Source organism: Toxorhynchites rutilus, chromosome 3, assembly GCF_029784135.1.
Source record: "Toxorhynchites rutilus septentrionalis strain SRP chromosome 3, ASM2978413v1, whole genome shotgun sequence".
Taxonomy (NCBI): Eukaryota; Metazoa; Arthropoda; class Insecta; order Diptera; family Culicidae; genus Toxorhynchites; species Toxorhynchites rutilus.
In genome coordinates, this window is record NC_073746.1 from 108,910,438 (window position 1) to 108,934,938 (window position 24,501).

Consider the following 24,501-nt stretch of genomic DNA (forward strand, 5'->3'; position numbering starts at 1 on the left):
CCCATTTTTGATTGGTCCATTTTGTGCTCCTCAAATCGTACCGACCAAAACGGGCAACCAGAGCAGCAGCGAAATAGAATGAAGCACGATTGGAAAGGAAAAAGAAAAAAATGAACGAAACGTTGGTCGCAGTTTCACACATGCGTAATTCTCGAGCCAGCCAGTCAGCTTAAAAATCCCCGCTCCGCTGCCGTAACGATCATTCTCATTCAAACCGTACACCACATCGGTTCGCATCACAACACTTCAACAAACCAACCCAAGCAGCCATGTCTGGACATGGTAAAGGAGGAAAAGTGAAGGGAAAGGCAAAATCCCGCTCGAACCGTGTTGATTTGGAGTTCCCCGCAAGGGTAGCTAGGCCGAGCGCGTTAGTACCAGTGCACCAGTCCATCTAGCCTGCGTTATATAGTTTCGGCCGCCGAAGTGATCGAGTTAGCTGGCAAAGCTGCTCGCGACGATAAGAAAATCCGCATTCGGAACAGAACACATTCGGTTCGGTGGACATTAAGACAACAGGCAGTTGCAGCGAGTGGCGAGTGGCAAACGCAATCGCAAAACGGCATCAGGTAGCAGAAGAAAAAAGTTTGTTCTTTATACAAACTGCTTTGGTGGCAAATCCAGAACAAGGCGGCAACGAGGGCGTTCGAAAATGGTTTTTTTCAAAACCACGAGTACTAAGTTTTCTAAATTTGAACCATTCCATAAAACAAGGCGCTTTTCAGGGCCATTAAACCTTCCAAAAAAGAGTTTAGGAAATACAGTTCAATGCTTTCTAAAACATTATCCAAAATAATAATAAAACACAAATTGATTTTTTCATAATTTGTTTGCCAGGATCTGATGAGTATGTGAATTTGGCAGTTGTTCTGAGCTTATTGATAGTTGGGGACTTTCCTGATTATTCAATTTTCACCAATTCTTAAATTGTTTCCAGATTGAGAGTACAGTAATTTACAATTAGTTCGAAATTTAGCTAATTGGACGGACATGTAATGCGACTTATTTAGTTGGACATTTTTGTAAACATAGAGATCCAAATTATGACCCCACATTGAAAGTCGACACTGTACCACTGTCAACGCAAATGTTCAATTACAGATTAAAATCGCCTCCAATGCGATACTGAGTGGCGCTTCGGCACGTCGCATTGAATGTAATTTACTGTACAACATGTCACTAAGCTGGATGGGAAGAAATTTTCCAACTGTGAAAGCTGTGGCGAGTGGCAAATGCAATCGCTAAACAGAAAGGTTTAGCCGAACAAGATGGGGATATCGAGAGATAACAAAACAATAAACTCTTTAGATTGAAGATTATTTTGTGATCCTGAAAAGGACCCTTTTTAGCCTGCATGTGAATCCAACGAGCGAACAAATCGTAATGAATGTATTTTTTTTGCCATCGCTCCCTTTTAACGCTCATTCGTTCGTCTCGATGGACTCGCCCCTCTGGCTGAGTCTGCCGTTTTGGTTCTATCCTGTGAGTGTGTACCGCTAGAGTATAAAACACGCGGGCCCCAAAAAAAAAATCTTATTTTCTTTCAAACCGTAAACCCGTGTGGTTGTACGGCATCGGCATCGTGGACGTAACAAAGGAGGACAAGTTAAGGGAAAGGCAAAGTCTCACTCGAACCGTGCAGGTCTCCAGTTCCCTGTTGGACGCATTCACTGATTGCTCCGCAAGGGTAACTAGACCGAACGGATTGGTACCGGAGCACCAGTATACCTAACAGCGATTATAGAGTTTCGGCCGTCGGAGTGCTCGAGTTGGCTTGCAAAGCTGCTCACGACAATCAGAAAACCCGCATCAAGAACAGAGCAGCTTCGGTTCGGCGCTCATCAAGGCAACAATTAGTTTCAGTGAGTGGCAAAGTGTTTCTCCAGCACGTTAAATGTAATTTACTGAACAACATGTCACAAGCTGGATGGGAAGAAATTTTCCAACTGTGAAAACTGTGGCGAGTGGCAAACGCAATAGCTAAACAGGAAGGTTTAACCGAACAAGATGGGAATATCGAGTGATAACAAAAACACAACACCAAAGGTTCTTCTCAGAACCATCAACATATTCATAAAGAGTAAACAGTAAACTAATCCATTTTTCAGGTAGATAGGTAGGTATTCACGTAGGAGAAGAAAATAAAACAATATATTTAAAATATATATTTAACAAAAGCTGTCCCCTTTGTATAGTCCTACGTCACTCCGGTTATGTCCCCGACATTACCCACCCGTCTTTTTTTTCTAATATATGCGATACAAATTTGAAATATTTGTAAATATGTGCTAATGTCTGACATAGGGCCCTATTCCAGAAAACGAGACGAGCAATTCATTTCGTCTCGTCTCGGCTTCAGTTACTGTCGAGACGAGCAAAATATTCCATTCCAGTACACGAGTTTCATTGAAATGTTTTATTTGGTAGACTGGAGAGACTTCAGTCAGTTTTTCTCGGTATGATCAGTGATGTCAGATGAGAAGATATGTTTTTGTTTTGAGATAAACAACAAACAGTTTAAAAATTGATTAATCGATACTCTTTTCTCAGTGCCAATATATTAACAAAAAAAAAGACGGGTGGGTAATGTCGGGGACATAACCGGAGTGACGTAGGACTATACAAAGGGGACAGCTTTTGTTAAATATATATTTTAAATATATTGTTTTATTTTCTTCTCCTACGTGAATACCTACCTATCTACCTGAAAAATGGATTAGTTTACTGTTTACTCTTTATGAATATGTTGATGGTTCTGAGAAGAACCTTTGGTGTTGTGTTTTTGTTATCACTCGATATTCCCATCTTGTTCGGTTAAACCTTCCTGTTTAGCTATTGCGTTTGCCACTCGCCACAGTTTTCACAGTTGGAAAATTTCTTCCCATCCAGCTTGTGACATGTTGTTCAGTAAATTACATTTAACGTGCTGGAGAAACACTTTGCCACTCACTGAAACTAATTGTTGCCTTGATGAGCGCCGAACCGAAGCTGCTCTGTTCTTGATGCGGGTTTTCTGATTGTCGTGAGCAGCTTTGCAAGCCAACTCGAGCACTCCGACGGCCGAAACTCTATAATCGCTGTTAGGTATACTGGTGCTCCGGTACCAATCCGTTCGGTCTAGTTACCCTTGCGGAGCAATCAGTGAATGCGTCCAACAGGGAACTGGAGACCTGCACGGTTCGAGTGAGACTTTGCCTTTCCCTTAACTTGTCCTCCTTTGTTACGTCCACGATGCCGATGCCGTACAACCACACGGGTTTACGGTTTGAAAGAAAATAAGATTTTTTTTTTGGGGCCCGCGTGTTTTATACTCTAGCGGTACACACTCACAGGATAGAACCAAAACGGCAGACTCAGCCAGAGGGGCGAGTCCATCGAGACGAACGAATGAGCGTTAAAAGGGAGCGATGGCAAAAAAAATACATTCATTACGATTTGTTCGCTCGTTGGATTCACATGCAGGCTAAAAAGGGTCCTTTTCAGGATCACAAAATAATCTTCAATCTAAAGAGTTTATTGTTTTGTTATCTCTCGATATCCCCATCTTGTTCGGCTAAACCTTTCTGTTTAGCGATTGCATTTGCCACTCGCCACAGCTTTCACAGTTGGAAAATTTCTTCCCATCCAGCTTAGTGACATGTTGTACAGTAAATTACATTCAATGCGACGTGCCGAAGCGCCACTCAGTATCGCATTGGAGGCGATTTTAATCTGTAATTGAACATTTGCGTTGACAGTGGTACAGTGTCGACTTTCAATGTGGGGTCATAATTTGGATCTCTATGTTTACAAAAATGTCCAACTAAATAAGTCGCATTACATGTCCGTCCAATTAGCTAAATTTCGAACTAATTGTAAATTACTGTACTCTCAATCTGGAAACAATTTAAGAATTGGTGAAAATTGAATAATCAGGAAAGTCCCCAACTATCAATAAGCTCAGAACAACTGCCAAATTCACATACTCATCAGATCCTGGCAAACAAATTATGAAAAAATCAATTTGTGTTTTATTATTATTTTGGATAATGTTTTAGAAAGCATTGAACTGTATTTCCTAAACTCTTTTTTGGAAGGTTTAATGGCCCTGAAAAGCGCCTTGTTTTATGGAATGGTTCAAATTTAGAAAACTTAGTACTCGTGGTTTTGAAAAAAACCATTTTCGAACGCCCTCGTTGCCGCCTTGTTCTGGATTTGCCACCAAAGCAGTTTGTATAAAGAACAAACTTTTTTCTTCTGCTACCTGATGCCGTTTTGCGATTGCGTTTGCCACTCGCCACTCGCTGCAACTGCCTGTTGTCTTAATGTCCACCGAACCGAATGTGTTCTGTTCCGAATGCGGATTTTCTTATCGTCGCGAGCAGCTTTGCCAGCTAACTCGATCACTTCGGCGGCCGAAACTATATAACGCAGGCTAGATGGACTGGTGCACTGGTACTAACGCGCTCGGCCTAGCTACCCTTGCGGGGAACTCCAAATCAACACGGTTCGAGCGGGATTTTGCCTTTCCCTTCACTTTTCCTCCTTTACCATGTCCAGACATGGCTGCTTGGGTTGGTTTGTTGAAGTGTTGTGATGCGAACCGATGTGGTGTACGGTTTGAATGAGAATGATCGTTACGGCAGCGGAGCGGGGATTTTTAAGCTGACTGGCTGGCTCGAGAATTACGCATGTGTGAAACTGCGACCAACGTTTCGTTCATTTTTTTCTTTTTCCTTTCCAATCGTGCTTCATTCTATTTCGCTGCTGCTCTGGTTGCCCGTTTTGGTCGGTACGATTTGAGGAGCACAAAATGGACCAATCAAAAATGGGCACATAGTGTATTTTGACAATGCTTGATATTTCACAATTATTCAATTATTTATCTCAAGAAAAATGAAATGTTAGTCGTTATGATAGATGCGTAGATATAATTCCTATCAATTGATGCAAAAACCTTTGCGATCTATTGAGAAATGCTCGAGTTATAAGCGTTCCAAATCTTGCATTTTTTCCTACTTGTTCAGTGCCTAGATTTACATTTCACCCCCTATATCTTCCGGTTAGACGTAGTCCTACGTCAAAAAAAAACATAACAAAAAGAAATAAGTTTCATATATCTTCTGGTTTCATTGATATTTTTTCTCGAGCATATGGTTTTATCACTCAGACGTTTTGTTATTATGGATTTGATGGGGGCAATGTTTGTTCACCTAATCAACGATTTATCAAGAAAAGTTTTAAATCTATATATAAAGTAGTTGTTTTGAATTACACATTTTCGTTCAATATGTGAACACCCTTTTCGTGCCGTTGTAATATATTCAACACAGTCATCTAGCATCCCTGGATATGAGTTCAATGTTTACATTTGGTTGTGTTGTTTCGAAGAGGTCCATTTGAAAATCTGTAAAATCTTGCAATTACTGAAATGAATTTGATGTTTGCAGTTGAAAATATACATTGCTTATGCAATACTAGTTTAGCCGTGAAACAATTTTTGAATATAAAGACGGAGCAGAAGAATACCGATGCTTTCAATCAACAAGATGAACAAATACATCAAACAAACTAGACGATTCGACTGATTCATCGACGAGCGCGGCCAAACGGTCGTCGAGCCAGACGAGCTACTCATCTGTTTTTAGTCGAGCTCGGCTTCTGGAATATGAAAACAAACGAGACGAGCGCTCGTTTGCTCGTCTCGTTTTCTGGAATAGGGCCCTTTGACTGGGAAGAATGAAATGATATAGTCGAGTCAGTAGAGGGAGATAGCGACTAAACGTCCGACTAACTGTTTAGTCGTTTTGCGTAGAAACTGCGTGAAGAAGCCAAAAGTCATTACTAACTGAAAACGGATATAGTCAGTCAGCTGACTATCCTCTGTTGACTATGACTATGCAGAGCCCTGCCTAATACAGTTTTTTTTGAGAAAAAGCTATGATAAAAAGATTGTTCCAGACCACAAACACAGATCTTGATTTTGTCATGGCCGCTAAACAAAAGCTTATTCTGTCTGTTATCGCAGGATGCTAGGGGACCTCGGCCATGCTGAAGCAGTTTAATACAGTGGTCCTATGTTCGTTGCAGTTAAGGAAGGCGCTGTTCTTCGAACGCATTTTCTCCTGGGCTCGATTTTAAAAGGATGAACGAGCTGCCTGAATTCGAGATTATTTAGCTTGAAGGTGAACGACCGGATAAGAACCCGTTTTAAAAAGGTCATAGATGTTTTTCGATTTATCATTTGAGTCAATTGAATCTTGATCCAATAAGCGTGATTACAAATGCTCCAGGACGCAGTGCTTTCAATCGTTAAACGTCGGTTGGCTGGTCTTCCCCGGGAGTTTTAAGGTTCAATACTTTTTCATGATCATGAGAGATCTCAACTGGAAACTAAACATTTTAAGTATGTAGGGGAATCTTTAGCTGATGCGTGGAATAATATAGCGATCGATCGGGACCGATAAGGGAATCTTAAAGCAGAATATATTGAATTTACAAATTCCAAAGATGATGAAGCTGATTGAGTACGATATTAAGTCGAGTGGTTTGCTCGTCACGTAAGGACATTGATAATTTGTGCAATTAATGAATCGCCCCAGCTTCCCCCAAATTTTTTTCTGATAATCAGAAAGTATATGAATGTTGCGCGGAATTTAAAGATCGTTCCCAAACAGTTCACTCTCAATCAGTACGTGGAGCGAACTACCCTTCTTTAAGAAAGAGCGACGGTTCGTTCACTCTTTTTGGCGAACTAGTTCTTTCGTACCGTCCGTGAACAGTTTGCCCATCTCTACTATTGACTTACTCGGTATCTATAATGGTAAAAAAGAGCTAACGTGAAAATTTTTATCGACTCGATTTATATATAAGGGCTCTTGTTTCGTTTCAAAATGTGAAACAAATCTCTTAAAAACCATCCTTTCGAAGTATTCCATTTGGAATATCAAAAGTAAAGTTTACGGAATTTCTAACATTTGGAAGAAGTACATTCAAAACCAAATGTTCTGAACAATCACAGCCCTACGTCAAGCTTCTGTATGTGCCATTACGTACACACTTTTCAGCTTTCCGTAAACTTCTTGGATCTATTTGCATTGAAACGTATAAAATATCAACCCAAAACAAAACGAAATTTTCAAGGCAAGCAAAATTGTTAAAGGCAAAGGCCTTTCGGATCTATAAGTACGAATCAGTGCCGCGCCAATGGCGCTACAGAAATGCTTGCTTTTATCTTACGGGTAAACTCAGGTTTTAAATTTATTGTTTTTTTTATTTAACTCGCTCTCTCGCAAACTTCCAACTCAGTTAGATCATACGCTTGATAAGTTCATTGATCTTATCCTCGCGGTTACCGAAGTCACCGCCCTCAACGTAATGGTTGTTCTTCTTGCGCCATCCACCGGTCGGGGTGTTTAGCTTGAAGGGCCACAGGAAGTTGTTCACCTTGCGGAACAGCGTACCGGCGGTGTAGATCTGGTACACCAAATCCTCAACGCACTGCAGTTTGTAGCCGGCGCGCAGTTTACGCTCGATCACGAAGTTGTCGGTGATTGGAATACGGCTGTGTCGGTGCTTCACGAACCCGCGCTTGTAGATAAGATTGCGGACCGACTTCAGTGTTGGGTATCCGTAGGTAATGTAGGGGTCTGCAATGCGCAGCATGTTTTTGGTGGCCTTGTTCAGCTTAATGAAGGTGGCATTGTTGATCTGGCGCAGACGGAACAGTTGCAGTACCTTGCGGACCTTGGGGGCAACCTTGTTGATACTGGAATGGGAGAGAAAATAAAAAAAAACCATTATTGTAACCGATAAATATATGATGGAATTATTTGTTACTAATGATATTTATGGAACCATCCATTAAAGGGTAAATCTTATTTAACAAGACCTTCAGAAAATTTTCTGGAGCCATCCAATTCTTGCATCGTCACATCAGCACGTTTCATATGACCCACAAAAATGAGATGGTTTTATTGTGGAGGCAAATTATCACGAGAGAGAGGAAAAAGGTTCTCTACAACATCGGTATTTTTAGCGTTACATAATTTGTGCACGGCACCTTATTTCAAGTTTTTTTTGAAACTAAACAGACAGTAAATTTTTTTATAACAGATGATAATATCGAAAAAGTATTTATTGGGTTGGGGAATAAGTTCATAGCGTTTTTTCTTTTATTTAAAAACGGTTTTTGTAGAACTCTTCCTGCTCTGCAAAACTATGATAATTGTATTTTTGAGCTATTAAATTTTTCAGTAGTTTTAAGCTTAGAAATGGAATACCCAGGAGGCAAAAATCATCATTTTCGACACCTGCTCTTCTTTGCTTTTCATCGAGGTGAAAAAGCTGCCGAAGTAGCTCGGGACATTTGTGGCGTGTATGGAGAAGGTCTACAGCACGGAAATGGTTCGCAAAGCTCAAAAAAATGGCTACATTGACGTCGATAACATGCCCCTTCTGAATTCGATGAAGAACATCTCAAATCCCTTTTGAAGGAGAACGGTCGCCAAATCAGTCGTGAATTGGCGGAAAAAATTAACAGCGGCGAATATATAATTGATTAACTTATTGATATAATTATTGTTTTTGTTTAACACTAGGTTTACGGACATTTCTTATATAGAGGAACCGCAGGTAATACGGACAGTGGGGGTAATATGGACGGGCGGTTGATTTGTTACATTTTGAATTTCTGTCAATGAGAACACCTTCTACATATTGTTCTATAATATTTAAGCCACTCTATGGCAATGAATACTGATCAAAAGTGGAAAAGGGAAACAAAAACCGAAAATCATACACGATTCCGCGTGTGGATGTAATTTCAACTGCTTCGATATTAACCATTTTGAGTGGTTTAATTCTAAAATTCAATTCGCCGATGGTTATATTTCGGTTTGTGAGTTAACAGAGAAGCGATATTAGGTTTGTAAAAGTAAACTCATTTTTGTGGAACATTTAAATTATTGAAATAATTGTACTGGTGGGGTAAAACGGCAGTTGCCAGTGGGAGTGAGATGAGCTGTGAAAAGTCTGTTTAATCTATTCCTTAGGAATGCCCTGCGTCTATGAATAGAAATCAAATCGCTAAATGTGAACTGTAGACTGTATTAGACTGGAACCAAAAGCAAAATAGTTGAGGACAATTCAAGAGTGTTTTTTGTGTCAGTGTCATTTTATCTGTCATTTTTGTTGTTTTGCAAAGTTCGAGTTTAATGGAGTCGCAAAAGTAAACATAAATTTATTAAAGTTTTAGCTCTTAAAGAATTTTAAATTGCTCAAATCTGTGACACAACACTACTAGACGAGTGTAAACAATGATATCTAGCAAAAAAAAAAACGAAGAAAATTAGGAAACCGCAAAAAAATCTATGTTTACTTTTGAGCGTATGAAATTTCACCAACACTTTTCGAACACTTTTGGACCGAAAGGTGGTTAGCAGAGAGAGGACAGTTTCTCAGAAAAATCAAGGCCCCGACTATCAGGTTCAACGACGAGAAAAGAATGAGAGAACAACGAATCCAGACTGAGGATCGATCACTACTCGGTCATATATAGATTCAACAGAGGACCTTTCCATGTACTCTGCGACCATTGCCAAGTCTACAACTCCGTCGAACACTTCTTGTGTGGTTGCCCAAAATATGATGATCTGCGGAATCTCCATGGAATTAGTGGGAGTATACGAGATGTCGTGAGCGACGATTCAGCGAGGGTAGCAGCCCTTTTCTGCTATTAAAAATATACCAAACTTTTTTTCAAGATATAGTGTCTGAACAATGGATCAATCAAGAAAATCCTTGTTCCTTTCCTTTCACGATGAAGGGCAATAAGAACACTTCGGCATCTTCAAAGGCACGGCTTCCTCTCCACTGACCTGGAGCCATGGCCCGAGGATATCCCTGCCATCTGATCCAGCAAGCAACCAGCAAGTTTTTTTTGTCAAATTATGTTTTGAAAATGTAAATTATGTAGACACATAAAGTGTCTATTTTTTGTGTAATTTGAAGTCCAACTTTTTGCGAACCATCACAGAAGACTGAAAACCTCTCAAATGAAGAATAAAAAAAAAATAGATGTAAAGACTGCAGATGCTGTTTTTTCCTTTTTGGTGAAAGGAATAATTGTTGTTTTTGAGGGATTTATACTCAGAACTTCTGTGATAAACCAAGATTGTGTAAGGTTTTACGACCATCTGCATCCTGATCGATAACACTCCGAGAAACCCCTTAAACGCCACATTTATGTAAATTGGCTTCTTGACGGTTTTTGAGCCTACATAGACTATTAAAAAAATCAGAAAAAGTTAGTTCTACGAACCCCCTTTTATTTGAGGTTTAAATAACTATTTATTTGAGAAACCCCATAAGTCCATTTTTCCAATTATCACTACGGGTGGTACTGCTATATATACACAATTTCATTCATTGTTTACCGATGCCATAAGAAGAATGCGCAATTCAACTTAATCGAAATATCTTCTGATTCAGATTGTGACACGGACACGACCTCGAACTGCAAGTGTGGTGTTCGACAGCAGGGCCCGAAATCTTCGAAGGTGAAAAATGAAGACCGAATCTACTCTCCGTAGTTTCGCTTTGACTAGAACTGCTTCGGCAGCCGCCGCCAACAAAAAGTGACTTGACTAGAAAATGAATTGACTAGCGTTGACTAGCGAGGATGACTGGTGAACTAGTTCAGTCAGTGGTTATTTTAATTGACTCGACAAATGAAGAAAAGTCTGCCTCTTCATTAAACTGATTTCAATCCACACTTCCATTTCTCCCTCACACTAATTTTATACCCTCGTACGCAATCTTATTTTTACGTCCATATAAAGAGGAACAAAAACATGATTTCTGATGCAAAAAAGAAGTTACCCCATTGAAAAAACAAAAATAAAAATAGTTATCTCGATTTTTCATTCGGAACTAGCTACGAAATGTAGATTTGCACGATAATATACCCTATGAAAAATATTTGCTCATTCGGACTTCATTTACTGGTGTCGCAGACTTTAAAATTTGAAAAATCAACCGAAATATCACCGGAAATCGGGGTTTAAAAAAAAATTGAAGTTATTATTGTTAAAATTGAAGTGCAGGGCGTGGCTTGAAGACCACCGCCAAGAAAGCGGCAATCGACGAAACGAAACCAAGCGACATGGGTGAAGAGGTCAAATTCAAGATAACCGAAGATCTGCTCAAAAAGTACGAGAAGATTACAGCGGTCAAAAAAGAGAAGAAAGAACCTGGCGAAGGTGGGGATGACACCACCATAATGTGAGCTTTCATTTTCGGTACTGGCAACACGACATAGTGGCGAAAAGATCTGACATATTTATGTATAGGCCTCTTTCGACCACGGACCGACCTTGAGGTAAGATGTGCAAACGTGTACTCGAACAAGTGCTCTGATGCACCGGATGATTCTCGTCTGGAATTTGGGCCTCACAATCTCGAAAAAAAAATCCAGTTTCTGTTTGAATAATTAAATCAAACCTCATGTCCCGTGTATCAAATTACACGAGAATGGGAAGGATAAGAGGATTAAACTTCAGAATCCCATATGGGAGTAGCTCAGATTATACTGATCGTGAGGTGGATAAGCTTGGGTTTGTTCTGAGATATAGAAGATATTATTATTCATCAAAATTATAGAAACGGTTCATAAAAAATTATTCTAAATATTTCTCACTATTCAAATGAGTAAGACAGAGCTATGTACAAGAGTATGCGAGATTTCGATTATTAAACATGATATTCATGTTTTATCTCTAGCGTAAAATTATGTTCCTATATGTCCAACAATTACATTATTCCCGAGCAACCAAGTATTCCTCCTCATCTTTGAGCCAACATTTGATTCAGCAAACTAATCATCGAGGTATAATCGCAAACTTGTCATTCTAAAACATACGATTAATTAAATGGAATATTATCTCATACGTTGTATCAATTTTACCTACATAACGTTCAAACGTCCGAAATTATGCAACCAACACAACGTTCAAACACCCGATATTATGCAACCAATATGTCTTTTATAAACGGGAATGAACACTTTCACTTCACGGAGTTCATTTTTACACGCAACTGTCAGTGACAATGATGACACAAAGACACACAAAAAGATTAGGTGAAGTGTAAGTGACGTGAAAGCGTACGTGGCAGTGGTGTTCGTGATCGGGCCCAATGACTTTGTAACATAACAACACTCAACCATATGTTGCAAAGTCCATGAAAACTGATAGGAACCGCCTAAATGATCCACTGTATTTACAGTAATCGTTCGATAACTGGGTCTGCTCTAACTGGGAGAACGTCAACTGGACTATCTTCTTCTTGAATGGCGTTAACGTTCCCTGTGGAACTTTTGCCGTCTCAACGTATGCATTAACTAGCATCATTTATTAATACTTAGATGAGATTTCTTAAGCCAAATAACACGCCTTGAATGTATTCCGAGGGGCAAGCTCTTGAATACGCGTGACCACAGTGCAAGTCGAAGGAAATTCCTTTGACGTAAAATCCTCCGGCCAGAACGGGAAATCGAACCCGAACGTCCGGCATGATAATGTGAGACGCTAACCACTCGGTCACGGGTGCACACAACTATAGCCCAGTTAAAAAGCAACAATTCGTAATCAATTGACGTCATATTTACACCCCTATTCTGTATTTCGACCAATTCGAAATATTTCGAACGACTTTATAAAATTACATTCTGTATTTCGTTCGAGTTGTTTTCGCATTTCGTTCGATCTGTTTCTCTTCGAACATTAGATGGACAAAACGTTCGAAATAGGTAATACGAAATTATAGCCGCGGCCTTTCGCAAGCAAACCTGTGTTCCATCGATTGCTCAGTTAGTTTGTTTGAAACATAGGAGACGATCCTTTAGTTAGGATCGAGCGTCGGACGGCATACATTTGCCCGATTAATTTTTGCACTGAAATATAAATGATATAAATGAATAAAATACTCCAAATCCCAAATACGCATTTTCGTAGCACTAAAAAATGACAAAACACTGCATACAACAAGGCAACAACAATACAAATATTGTGGAGGCGATCTGGCGTAGTGGTAACATCCATACCTCTCACGCAGAGATCACGAGTTCAATTCTCACTCCCGACATTCTTCCAAAAATGGGAGTAAAAGTGACGAACCAGCCGAAATGTGTTGAAAGTCACTATAATAAAGATTAAAAAAACAATACAAATAATATTTGAATGCCAGTGCGAACAATAAAAATGCTATCTATTGTATTTCAGCTCCGGTGACGCTAATACTAAAGTACCAAATTAACATTATTTTCGCACGACATTGATTAAATCACAGTAAAACAATTTCCCAAAATTATCACCCCTATTCTGTATTTCGATCGATTCGAAATATTCCGTACGACTTGATAAAATTCCATTCTGTATTTCGTTCGAGTTGTTTTTGCATTCCTTTCGATCTGTTTCTCTTCGAACATTAAATGGACAAAACGTTCGAAAAAGAGAAAGCGAAATTATAACTCGAACGAAATGCAAATCCGACGGAATGCAGAATAGGGAGTGAAAATTCCATTCTATATTTCGTTCGAGTTGTTTTTGCATTCCTTTCGATCTGTTTCTCTTCGAACATTAAATGGACAAAACGTTCGAAATAGAGAATGCGAAATTATAACTCGAACGAAATGGAAATCCGTTGAAATACAGAATAGGGCTGACAGATCAAATGAAATGCAAGAACAACTCGATCGGAATACAGAATGGAACTTCATCAAGTCGTTCGAAATATTTCGAATCGATCTAAATACAGAATAGGGTGAAAATGAACACCTTTCAAATAGAAATTTTGAATGGAAATTAACTTCTCCGTATCAAATTAGTGTTCAATATGAATTGAAAATTTTGTTCTCTTCATGTGGTAAAATAATCTTTTGTTTATCCAATTTCACGATTAACGCGAGTCAAACAATTCTGTGAAGTTTATCTCAATTTCATTCGATGTTTTACGGTTGGCAAGCAAATACACCATGAATGCTGCATACTCCAGATCCTGAAGCAACCAACCTTTATAAAAGCACTCAGTTTTAACGGACGCAAATATAAGATCATTGAATGTCGAAGAAGTTTTAATTTACGACGTGAAGGGTGTTTTTGAGTGTTTCGGGTTCTTCACGTGTTCCTGATTTTTTTTTAATTGAATATGCTACATATTAGATTAATTCGATTGCGACGCACAACACCCAAGATAATGTATATTTTTACTTCTATTGCTAAAAATGTATAGCAATATGAAAAACGGAAATTATCATCGATATTATAAAAAAAAATCAAGGCAACAAATTAGAGCATATCTTCTTGTTTCCAACATTTGTTGAGATGATTCTGAGTAAAACCGCCATTGAAAGGTAACAGAAAAAATACCGATTATGTAGAAATTCCATTTTCATGGACTTAGGAGGACAATGAGTGCGAGTCCTAGTAGCTCATTATCGTCCCTTCAAAATAATCCATAAACGATTCGACTAAAAGTTAAATGGATATATCGCAACGTGAGCAACATATGTTGATTTAACTACATGTACAAAACTTACAATAACTTGTCAATGTGCTCTGTGGTATTTAACCTAAACTGTTACTAAAAAATATCCACAACAAATCATACATTCCATAACTATGGAGCATGCTTTGAAGCCAGGTAACACCCATATTGTCCCGTCCGTGAGAAAAGTTATCATTACACTGGGTTCGGACAAAAGTTCCACTGTTTGAAACAATTCAATATGGCAATTCATAACAGCTGAGAATTGTTTTGCTCCATCGACATTTTTGTCACACATTTGAAAACAATCACTGGCATGCTTCAGCTATCTCCTACGCAATGCTGCGTCTCAACCCTGTTTCAAATTTCCAAAAATGCATCGACACTCACCCTCGGATACGCACGACGAAGGCAACCTTCGGTTCGGCCGGAATGTAGATGTTGCCGGCCTTCTTTGCTTCGCGGGCCTTTTCCACTACCTCACGTTCCATACGCAGATACTTCTTGGTGTACTTGGCCGCCCGGAGCAGATTCTGGCGACGGCGGAGCAGCTTGGTAGCGTGCAGCTGGCGACGTCTCTGAATGGTTCCGGGGCGAGCGATCAGCTTAGCCTTGGTAGCCTTCAGTTTCGATTCTGGAACCGCGGGCAGCTTCTTCACCTTCTTATCATCCTTGGCCTTCTTGGCCTCGGCCGGAGCCTTGGTGGCTGGGGTGGTCTTTGCCGTAGCAGGCATCTAAAACGAGCGATTTGTGCAGAGTTTAATACAAAATTCAACGGTGGTAACAACACTTTCGCGGAGAAAAACAAATCACCTTCCTAGTGTTCTGCACGTTGTACGTCGAAAAGACCGAAAAAGAAGGAAGTTGTCATCAGTTGGTAGCATTGAATTTTGACAGTCGAAAATTGAGTACTGTCAAACGATGCAAATATCTACAAATTGGAGAGTTTTCGACGTATGTTGACGCCGGGTACACTGAAAAGTTTATAGATTTTCCTGTAACTGAAATAAAATGTGCATCAGGATTCATAGTTCTGATGTTAGTATTTTTGGAAGGCGGTTTTCAGCCTTCCAAAAAATATCCTCTATCCGTTCTATCCTATGTAGAGTGAAACAAAAATTTATTGTCACTGTGATCCTTCCATTTCATCACTAAAAATAATTCTTTTTAGCCCGTTTTTCAAATCATGAGAAATAATATGAGAAATACAATTCGTTATAGAATTATAAAATAAAACATGTGAATCAAACAGAAAATATTATTTAGCATTTCACGGGCGTTACGGGCCAGTCCTTATATAAATTGGAGAATCTGACATCTCGCGTGGTTTGGTAATAGTACAAAAAGTAGTGTAAGAAGCCAGTTGTCAGATCTCGTCTCATGTCTAAATTTGGAATTTTGTTTCAAATGTTAAATAAACGCTGTACAATTTCTACTAAAAAGTGTAAAGCGGTACAACGCTAAATAACACGAACTCCAGGTACAAGAATATGAAACAGCCTACAAATAACGCTAACCGTCATTGTAATCTTCATCATAATGATAATTGAACTTGTTTTTTCATCTAACGAAAGCTCTCAACTCAAAACCGAACAATTTTACTCTACAGCATAGTTTTGAAGAGCATGTGTTTGAAAAATATGACTTGTGGTCAGCATTGATCTCCTGCCACGATTTAAAGAAAACAGCTGCAGAATCCAACAGTGAACTACAAACATTTTTGGACGAAGATGGCACTCAAACGCAAAAACATATCGCGAGTCAATTCAATGTTATTCAAGAAGCCGTCTCAATTCTTTTGAAGGCCACATTGGCTGAATGAAAGACAGCAGAAAAACCGAAAAATTACATGTTGAAGGCTACTCGCCAGGTACAAAAATAAATCATTTCTCCATCAGATTGTGACGGGCGATGATTACTGGATTTACTTCGAGAATCCTAAGTATCAAAGATCTTGAGTAAGTCCAAACCAGCAAACATTAAATCGCATAACAAGCGTATATATAACACCATATGCCCTAAAATTTGGTTGGCATATAATGCGCCTAACTGGCATATGCATGCAAAAGTGGAGGCCATATACATACATGGCAAATGCTTACCGAATTTATTTGGATGAATATGCAACTTTGACCGGCTATAATAGCGATTATGTATACGATTTATTACCGACATGGAAAAAAAAACAAAATCGCCATTTTTATATATGAGTATTTATGTCCGTGGAAATAATAATTGATTGATTGACTTATGTTGGGAGTGGAATATGAATGTTTAAAATGACACAGATTGATGTTTGGTGAAAACTGCTCCGATGTGGGTTCGAACTCCGGTCGTCTGGATTATCATCCACCAGCTATCTCGCGCGGCTATCTGAAATTTAATTCAACAGCGGTTAAAACTTTTTAGTGCATCAGCATTTCATTGACATTTCAATATGATGTAATATGTTCTTTATTAGGATCTAATATGATTACTGTTTCATGATTTTCTTCAGCATGCAACACGATTTACTACAGTACTGAATCGATTTAAATTATACGCTTATACGACACATAAACTGCATCAGCGTAATATACGCATATGATGCGGATTAAATATATTTTACGACAATATACATAATAAAATTGATGTTTATTATACCGAATTGCGACTTAATTTGATAATGGTATATAAAATCGAGTTTTTACATTTTATGCGATTTTAAATATACACGATACATACTTTGATTGATATTATATGCGATTCTGATTTATTCGGATTTCTTGTAAGACTTGGCACGTGCAAAATTATACGATTTAATGTTTGCTGGGAAGGTAACCAGCAACATTGGTTGCACGGTCAAATGGCTATGAAAGGAGAACAAAGCAGAGTACCAAAAAGGCAATACAAAAATTTGTTTTTGCATGATAATGCTCCATCACACACTGCCAAACGAGCAAGTAAATGATTGATTCACTTGATTGGGAAGTTCTTTTACATGCCGATTACTGACCAACTTGGTTTGCTCCATCGCTTAAGATTATTTTATCGAAAAGCGTCAGTATAATGCAAACGCCATCGCTTGAGTCTGTCAGGCAGCACACGAGCACACGAAGTTGAATTCTTTAGCCAGTTGAGCGAATATCATTCAATCTCAAAAGTGTCCAATTACGGCGGTCGGCGAGTTGCCGAAAATTCTGGAGACTCCTTCTTGACAATATACAAATATGATCCCATGAGCATGCCAAATATTTAACTAAAATACCATTTGTAGACGGAAAACGCCACTGAAAATCTGATGTATAGTTTCCGGCATCTTATTCAATATCCAAAGTATTTTCAAGAGGGTATTCTAGTATATAGGTCCGAACAAATAATATAAATGACATTTTTACTGTGTATTATTCAACTATTTGTTTATCAATCTGTTGAAAACACAAAAATGTTAAAACGAGAAAAAAAAACAGTATTAAAAAAGCTACAACCTGTTAAAGTGGAGGCGTTCCAAAAAAAAACAGTGCCATGATGTATACGATTCCAGCCCTCCTGGTTATCCGAATTGAAAAAAAAAATTCGGTAGATTCTTAAGGCATATTCTAGTCTAGATATTTGAGAAACATGTTTTTCTCGAAACTAGTTTTATCAAACTGGCGTACATGATATCCCAACTTCTACTGAAGCGATTTTTGTCGAATTTATATGAATACAATCTGTATGTAACTCTATATCACATGAACTAATAAAAATATTTTTGACGTAGGACTACGTCTAACCGGAAGATATAGGGGGTGAAATGGAAATCTAGGCCCTGAATAAGTAGGAAAAAATGCAAGATTTGGAACGCTTATAACTCGAGCATTTCTCAATAGATCGCAAAGGTTTTTGCATCAATTGATAGGAAATATATCTACGCATCTATCATAACGAATAACATTTCATTTTTCTTGAGATAAATAATTGAATAATTGTGAAATATCAAGCATTGTCCAATTGCACTATGTGCCCATTTCTGATTGGTCCATTTTGTGCTCCTCAAATCGTACCGACCAATACGGGCAACCAGAGCAGCAGCGAAATAGAATGAAGCACGATTGGAAAGGAAAAAAAAAAAATGAACGAAACATTGGTCGCAGTCTCACACATGCGTAATTCTCGAGCCAGCCAGTCAGCTTAAAAATCCCCGCTCCGCTGCCGTAACGATCATTCTTTGTGTGGACACCGACTGGACAACATCGTTGCTGGACGAGCTGGACGGCGAGGGATCGAGTGCCTTTCTCAAGGCAAAGAGGGTGGAGGTGGTAGCGCTGGAGTAGAGTAGAGTTTTCAAAGGGCCTTTCTCAAGGCTAGAGACGAATGAACCGTAAAAGTTTAAAGTCTCTATAATACAATACCTTCCTTCCTTCCGTAACGATCATTCTCATTCAAACCGTACACCACATCAGTTCGCATCACAACACATCAACGAACCAACCCAAGCAGCCATGTCTGGACATGGTAAAGGAGGAAAAGTGAAGGGAAAGGCAGAATCCCGCTCGAACCGTGTTGGTCTCGAGTTCCCCGCAAGGGTAGCTAGGCCGAGCGCGTTAGTACCAGTGCACCAGTCCACCTAGCCTGCGTTATATAGTTTCGGCCGCCGAAGTGATCGAGTTAGCTGGCAAAGCTGCTCGCGACGATAAGAAAACCCACATTCGGAACAGAACACATTCGGTTCGGTGGACATCAAGACAACAGGCAGTTGCAGCGAGCGGCGAGTGGCAAACGCAATCGCAAAACGGCAGCTGGTAGCAGAAGAAAAAAGTTTGTTCTTTATACAAACTGCTTTGGTGGTAAATCCAGAACAAGGCGGCATCGAGGGCGTTCGAAATGTTTTTTTTTCAAAACCGCGAGTACAAAGTTTTCTAAATTGGAACCATTCCATAAAACACGGCGCTTATCAGGGCCATTAAACCTTCCAAAAAAGAGTTTACGAAATACAGTTCAATGCATTCTAAAATAATATCCAAAATAATAATAAAACACAAATTGATTTTTTCATAATTTGTTTGCCAGGATCTGATGAGTATGTGAATTTGTCAGTTGTTCTGAGCTTATTGATAGTTGGGGACTTACCTGATTATTCAATTTTCACCAATTCTCAAATTGTTTCCAGATTGAAAGTACAGTAATTTACAATTAGTTCGACAGTTAGCTAATTGGACGGACATGTAATGCGACATATTTAGTTGGACATTTTTGTAAACATAGAGATCCAAATTATGACCCCACATTGAAAGTCGACACTGTACCACTGTCATCGCAAATGTTCAATTACAGGTTAAAATCACCTCCAATGCGACACTGAGTGGTGCTTCGGCACGTCGTGGGGTCTTTTAAATTGATCATTCAGTTTTTACAAACCCATGTATGGTGTCCGAATTAAAAGTGGCTTCAAATTACAACACATTGTATGCAGGATGGCATTAACGAATTTTCTCGGTAGCAAGAACTGCTTTCTTTGGTTGATAACTGATGTTGAAAATTGACTGACGTTACATCTGCATTGCATAGAGAAATAACTAAGGAGCAACACGATGAGCTATGTATTTCCTGCTGATCTGTCCTTATTTTAAAGGACTTTAATCCGAAGGTCATTCGTCCCTGTATTTACTGTTGGTTTTTCAGAACGCTTATAGCTCGTTTATTTCTCGACAGATCGTAGAGTTCGTCTCCAAAACCTCAGTTCTTTTTCATTTTTATTTACTTTGTTTGCGGAGACTACAAATCTTACAATTCATTCGTCTCCGAAACCACAGCTTAAGGTACGGTAATGTGCTCAATAGTGAAATATATGATAGTGAACGAGCTGATGACTACCTATGTATTCCCTATCACAGTCATCATTTTGATTGTACAATATGTGTATACGCCGAAAGATGCCCGACGTTGAACATTTAATAAGTACAAAGCCTTCAGAAAAAAATCAAGAATCAAGTTTGTAAAAAAAACGCAAAAACACAACACCAAAGGTTCTTTTCAGAACCCCCAACATGTTCATAAAGAGTAAACAGTAAACTAATCCATTTTTCAGGTAGATAGGTAGGTATTCACGTAGGAGAAGAAAATAAAACAATATATTTAAAATATATATTTAGCAAAAGTTGTCCCCTTTGTATAGTCCTACGTCACTCCGGTTATGTCACCGACATTACCCACCCGTCTTTTTTTTTAATTTCACTATTTAAAAAAAAGGGTAACATAAAAAAAACCTTTTGAACAACATTTTTTTTCTTGAAACGGCTGCTATTTCGTCAAAAAGCAGGGATTTGACTCGTCCGAGGTTGATGCGATAGCGGCATCTTTACTGATTCAGAATCTGTCTTATTTTTTTATTTCAGATAACCTGAAGGGCTGGAATCGTGTACGCCATGGCCCAACTTCATTTTGAACCTCCTCACTTCATCCGCATGTAACTATTTTAATTAGGAATATTCATTTTCCGTTCAATTCCAGTTATATAGTTAAAGATGGATAAACAAATAATCAAATATGGATAGTATAAATATAAATATATTCTTTGTTTTATTTTTTTTCGGAGTTCAAAAAAACGTGTGATATTCAACCTCTTCACTAGAATACCTTCTTACTCATTAGAGATCCCGCTATGATATGAACATCAGACAAGCCAAAAAATAAAGACAAAGTGCCTGTCGTTTGAAAAAAAGTCTTTCAAGTGACGATGAAAAAAAAAATTAAATTAAAAGATTATAATTTTTCTATTGACGACAGAGATATGTGTAAAGATTTATTCACGTCAAATTTGAAATAAATCAGTGCAGTAGAACTTGGTTCAGGAAAACTAGTTTCGAGAAAAACACGTTTGAAGTTTTGAGTCAAGGCTGTACCAGATTAGGTACCGTATCACTAAAATGGCAATAACTTGGTAAATAATGGAATTTTCATTAAAAACTTTCAAATATGGGTATAATTTTTTTTTACTCTTTCATAGGGCCCTATTCCAGAAAACGAGTCGAGAAGACGAGCGCTCGTCTAGTTTGTTTTGGTATTCCAGATGACGAGCTTGACAAAAAACAGACGAGGAACTCGTCTGAGCCGACGGATTAAAATCCAGTGTCTGAACTGTCAGCCCGACGAGCTCAGTTTGTTTTGATCAAGGTGTATATATATAAATATCAACGTGCTCCCGTGGCCGAGTGGTTAGCGTCCCACATTATTATGCCGGGGGTTTGGGTTCGATTCCCGTTCTGGCCGGGTGATTTTTCGTCAAAGGAATTTCGTCCGACTTGCACTGTGGTCACGCGTATTCTAGAACTTGCCACTCCAGAATACATTCAAGGCGTGTTTGTGTTAGAAATCTCAACTAAGTCTTCTTCTTCTTCAATGGCACTAACGTTCCTAGAGGAACTTCGCCGTCTCAACGTAGTACTACTTGCGTCATTTTTTTTATTAGTACTTAGTTGAGATTTCTATGCCAAATAACACGCCTTGAATGCATTCTGAGTGGCAAGCTCTAGAATACGCGTGATCACAGTGCAAGTCGGAGGAAATTTCTTTGACGAAAAATTCCCCCGACCAGAACGGGAATCGAACCCGAACACCCGGCATGTTAGTTATGACGCTAACCACTCGGCCAAGGGATACCTCAACTAATCTCAACTAAGTACTACTAATAAAAATTACGCAAGTAATACCTACGTTGAGAAGGCCAAAGTTCCACTGGTAACGTTAGCGCCATCCAAGAAGAAGAAGATATAAAAATATCAGGTGATGTAATCATGCGATATGTACCTTGAGCCATACTGGAATTGTTGTCGGTATTGTTTACAATCAGACTGTCGCCGACTACGTCACCCATAGAATATACAGATTGGAGATGCTACACAATCTAATACGGAGTCTAAGCTTTAGTTGCTTTTAGTTTGTCAATTAATGAATTGCTGTTACAAGTGGTCTTCAAAGAAAAGTGTTATTCTGAAACCGAGAATGGTAGCAAAGTATTGTTATGATTCGAAGCGGCGAATGTGAATGGAACCAGAAAAATCTGGGATTGGTTCGATGCAAGCGGCAAGGGTAAACTGTTCAATCAAATGAAGAAAGTAGCTGCTTTTATTCGGATGTATAAAACTCCCAGCAAACATTAAATCGTATAATTTTGCACGTGCCAAGTCTTACAAGAAATCCGAATAAATCATAATCGCATATAATAGCAATCAAAGTATGTATCGTGTATATTTGAAATCGCATAAAATGTAAAAACTCGATTTTATATACCATTATCAAATTAAGTCGCAATTCGGTATAGTAAACATCAATTTTATGATGTACATTGTCGTAAAATATATTTAATCCGCATCTTGAGACGAACCAGCCCAGGAGGCTGAAAGTCTCAAAAATAAAGAAAAAAAAAATTAATCCGCATCATATGCGTATATTACGCTGATGCAGTATGTGTGTCGTATAAGCGTATAATTTAAATCGATTCAGTACTGTAGTAAATCGTGTTGCATGCTGAAGAAAATCATGAAACAGTAAATAATATTAGATCCTAATAAAGAACATATTACATCATATTGAAATGTCAATGAAATGCTGATGCACTCGAAAATGATGAAATGCACTCGAAATGGCTGATGTTCGATGAAAGTAAAGGTGGCCGTACACTGTTTGCCCGGAGGTCAAATATTTGATATTTTTTGACAGATAAGGTTTGATTTGATATTTGTACAAATACTATTTTGTTTGCCACTCTTCAATTTCCAACAGTAGTAAACAATATCAAACACCGAACATGAAAAAAATCAACTGAAATATTCAAGGTAACCTAACCATGTACCGACAGGTTCGAAGAACAGACTGAAAAAATATTTTAGGCATCCAATAATGGAATATTTGCTTGTCGTGTTTGTTGGAGGAATCACCGACCACCTTTGTTATAAACACCATGGATTCGTACCCCTTGTAATGTCATTATTTCAGTAGTTGCAACCAAGGTGCTTATATCAATGTATAACAGGTGAAGCAACATCATCACTTCAATTAGAAGGGGATTACGGTTTGTGGAGCGGGGGTTGTTTGTTTTGTTATTGCTAGGATACGCCATTTTTGCATTTCCACATGCGAGAGTAGTGGATATGAGAATGAAATTCTACAAAATCATTCTATCTTTTTCATATAAATTCGCGAAACCCGAACATAGTAGGCATCGTTCGAATAAGCGTTGTAGCAGTTTGTAGAGAGCCGCCGGCAGCGTTCTGATGCTGTTTGTAAACAATACCGACAGCATTTCCAATATGGCTGAAAGTGCATTTCATATGATTGTTTCACCTACATATAGAGGCGCCTTGGTTTGTATAGCGTTGCAACCAAGGGAATGATTTTGTAGAATTTCATTCTCATATCCACTACTCTCGCATGTGGAAATGCAAAAATGGCGTATCCTAGCAATAACAAAACAAACAACCCCCGCTCCACAAACCGTAATCCCCTTCTAATCGAAGTGATGATGTTGCTTCACCTGTTATACATTGATATAAGCGCCTTGATACAAACTAATAATGCAGTGACAGTTACATTTTTGTACCAGTTAGAAATTATATCCCGTAGAATAAAGACGTGTGATTATTGAGAAAGTATCTTTAATACGATTACGGATGTGTTCCTTTCTTTTTTCTTGCTCCGCTACTTCGCCGGTTCGTTTCGTGTTAAATCTGCGGGTTCTGCCCACAGGTTATGGGCCCAGAACGTGTAAAGTGCGGGACATTGTTCGGAAGAAAAGGAATCGGGACTGTTGAGTGCGCTGATAGAGTGACTCCATATTTTTCCGTTGCGTGAACCACGTGAAAATTTTCATTCTTCAAAGATGGCGGACGGTGCAAAAGTTTCTTTTCCGAAGCTCAGACAAACGAATTGGGGCTCATGGAAGCAGCGCATGGAATGGCTGCTGGAGCGTGAAGATCTTTGGGAAGTGATAAATATTGCGAAACCAGAATCCGAAACGGA

General features: G+C 38.8%; 1 protein-coding gene across 2 annotated transcripts in view; it reads right to left on the bottom strand.

The window, feature by feature from the left end:
- Positions 1-7,207: 7,207 nt before the first annotated feature.
- Positions 7,208-24,501, bottom strand: part of LOC129775485 (60S ribosomal protein L7) — a 61,857-nt gene continuing 44,563 nt past the window's right edge. Inside the window, exons 1-3 of one of the 2 annotated variants that reach the window (XM_055780282.1) lie at positions 15,337-15,409; positions 14,914-15,257; positions 7,208-7,747 (exon numbers count right to left, since the gene is read on the bottom strand). In XM_055780282.1, the coding sequence (XP_055636257.1) occupies positions 7,288-7,747; positions 14,914-15,257 (804 nt within the window). In that variant the 5' untranslated portion in view covers positions 15,337-15,409 and the 3' untranslated portion in view covers positions 7,208-7,287. Of the gene's footprint in view, positions 7,748-14,913; positions 15,258-15,336; positions 15,410-24,501 lie in introns of those variants that run through there. The other variant, XM_055780283.1, reaches the window with a different exon arrangement.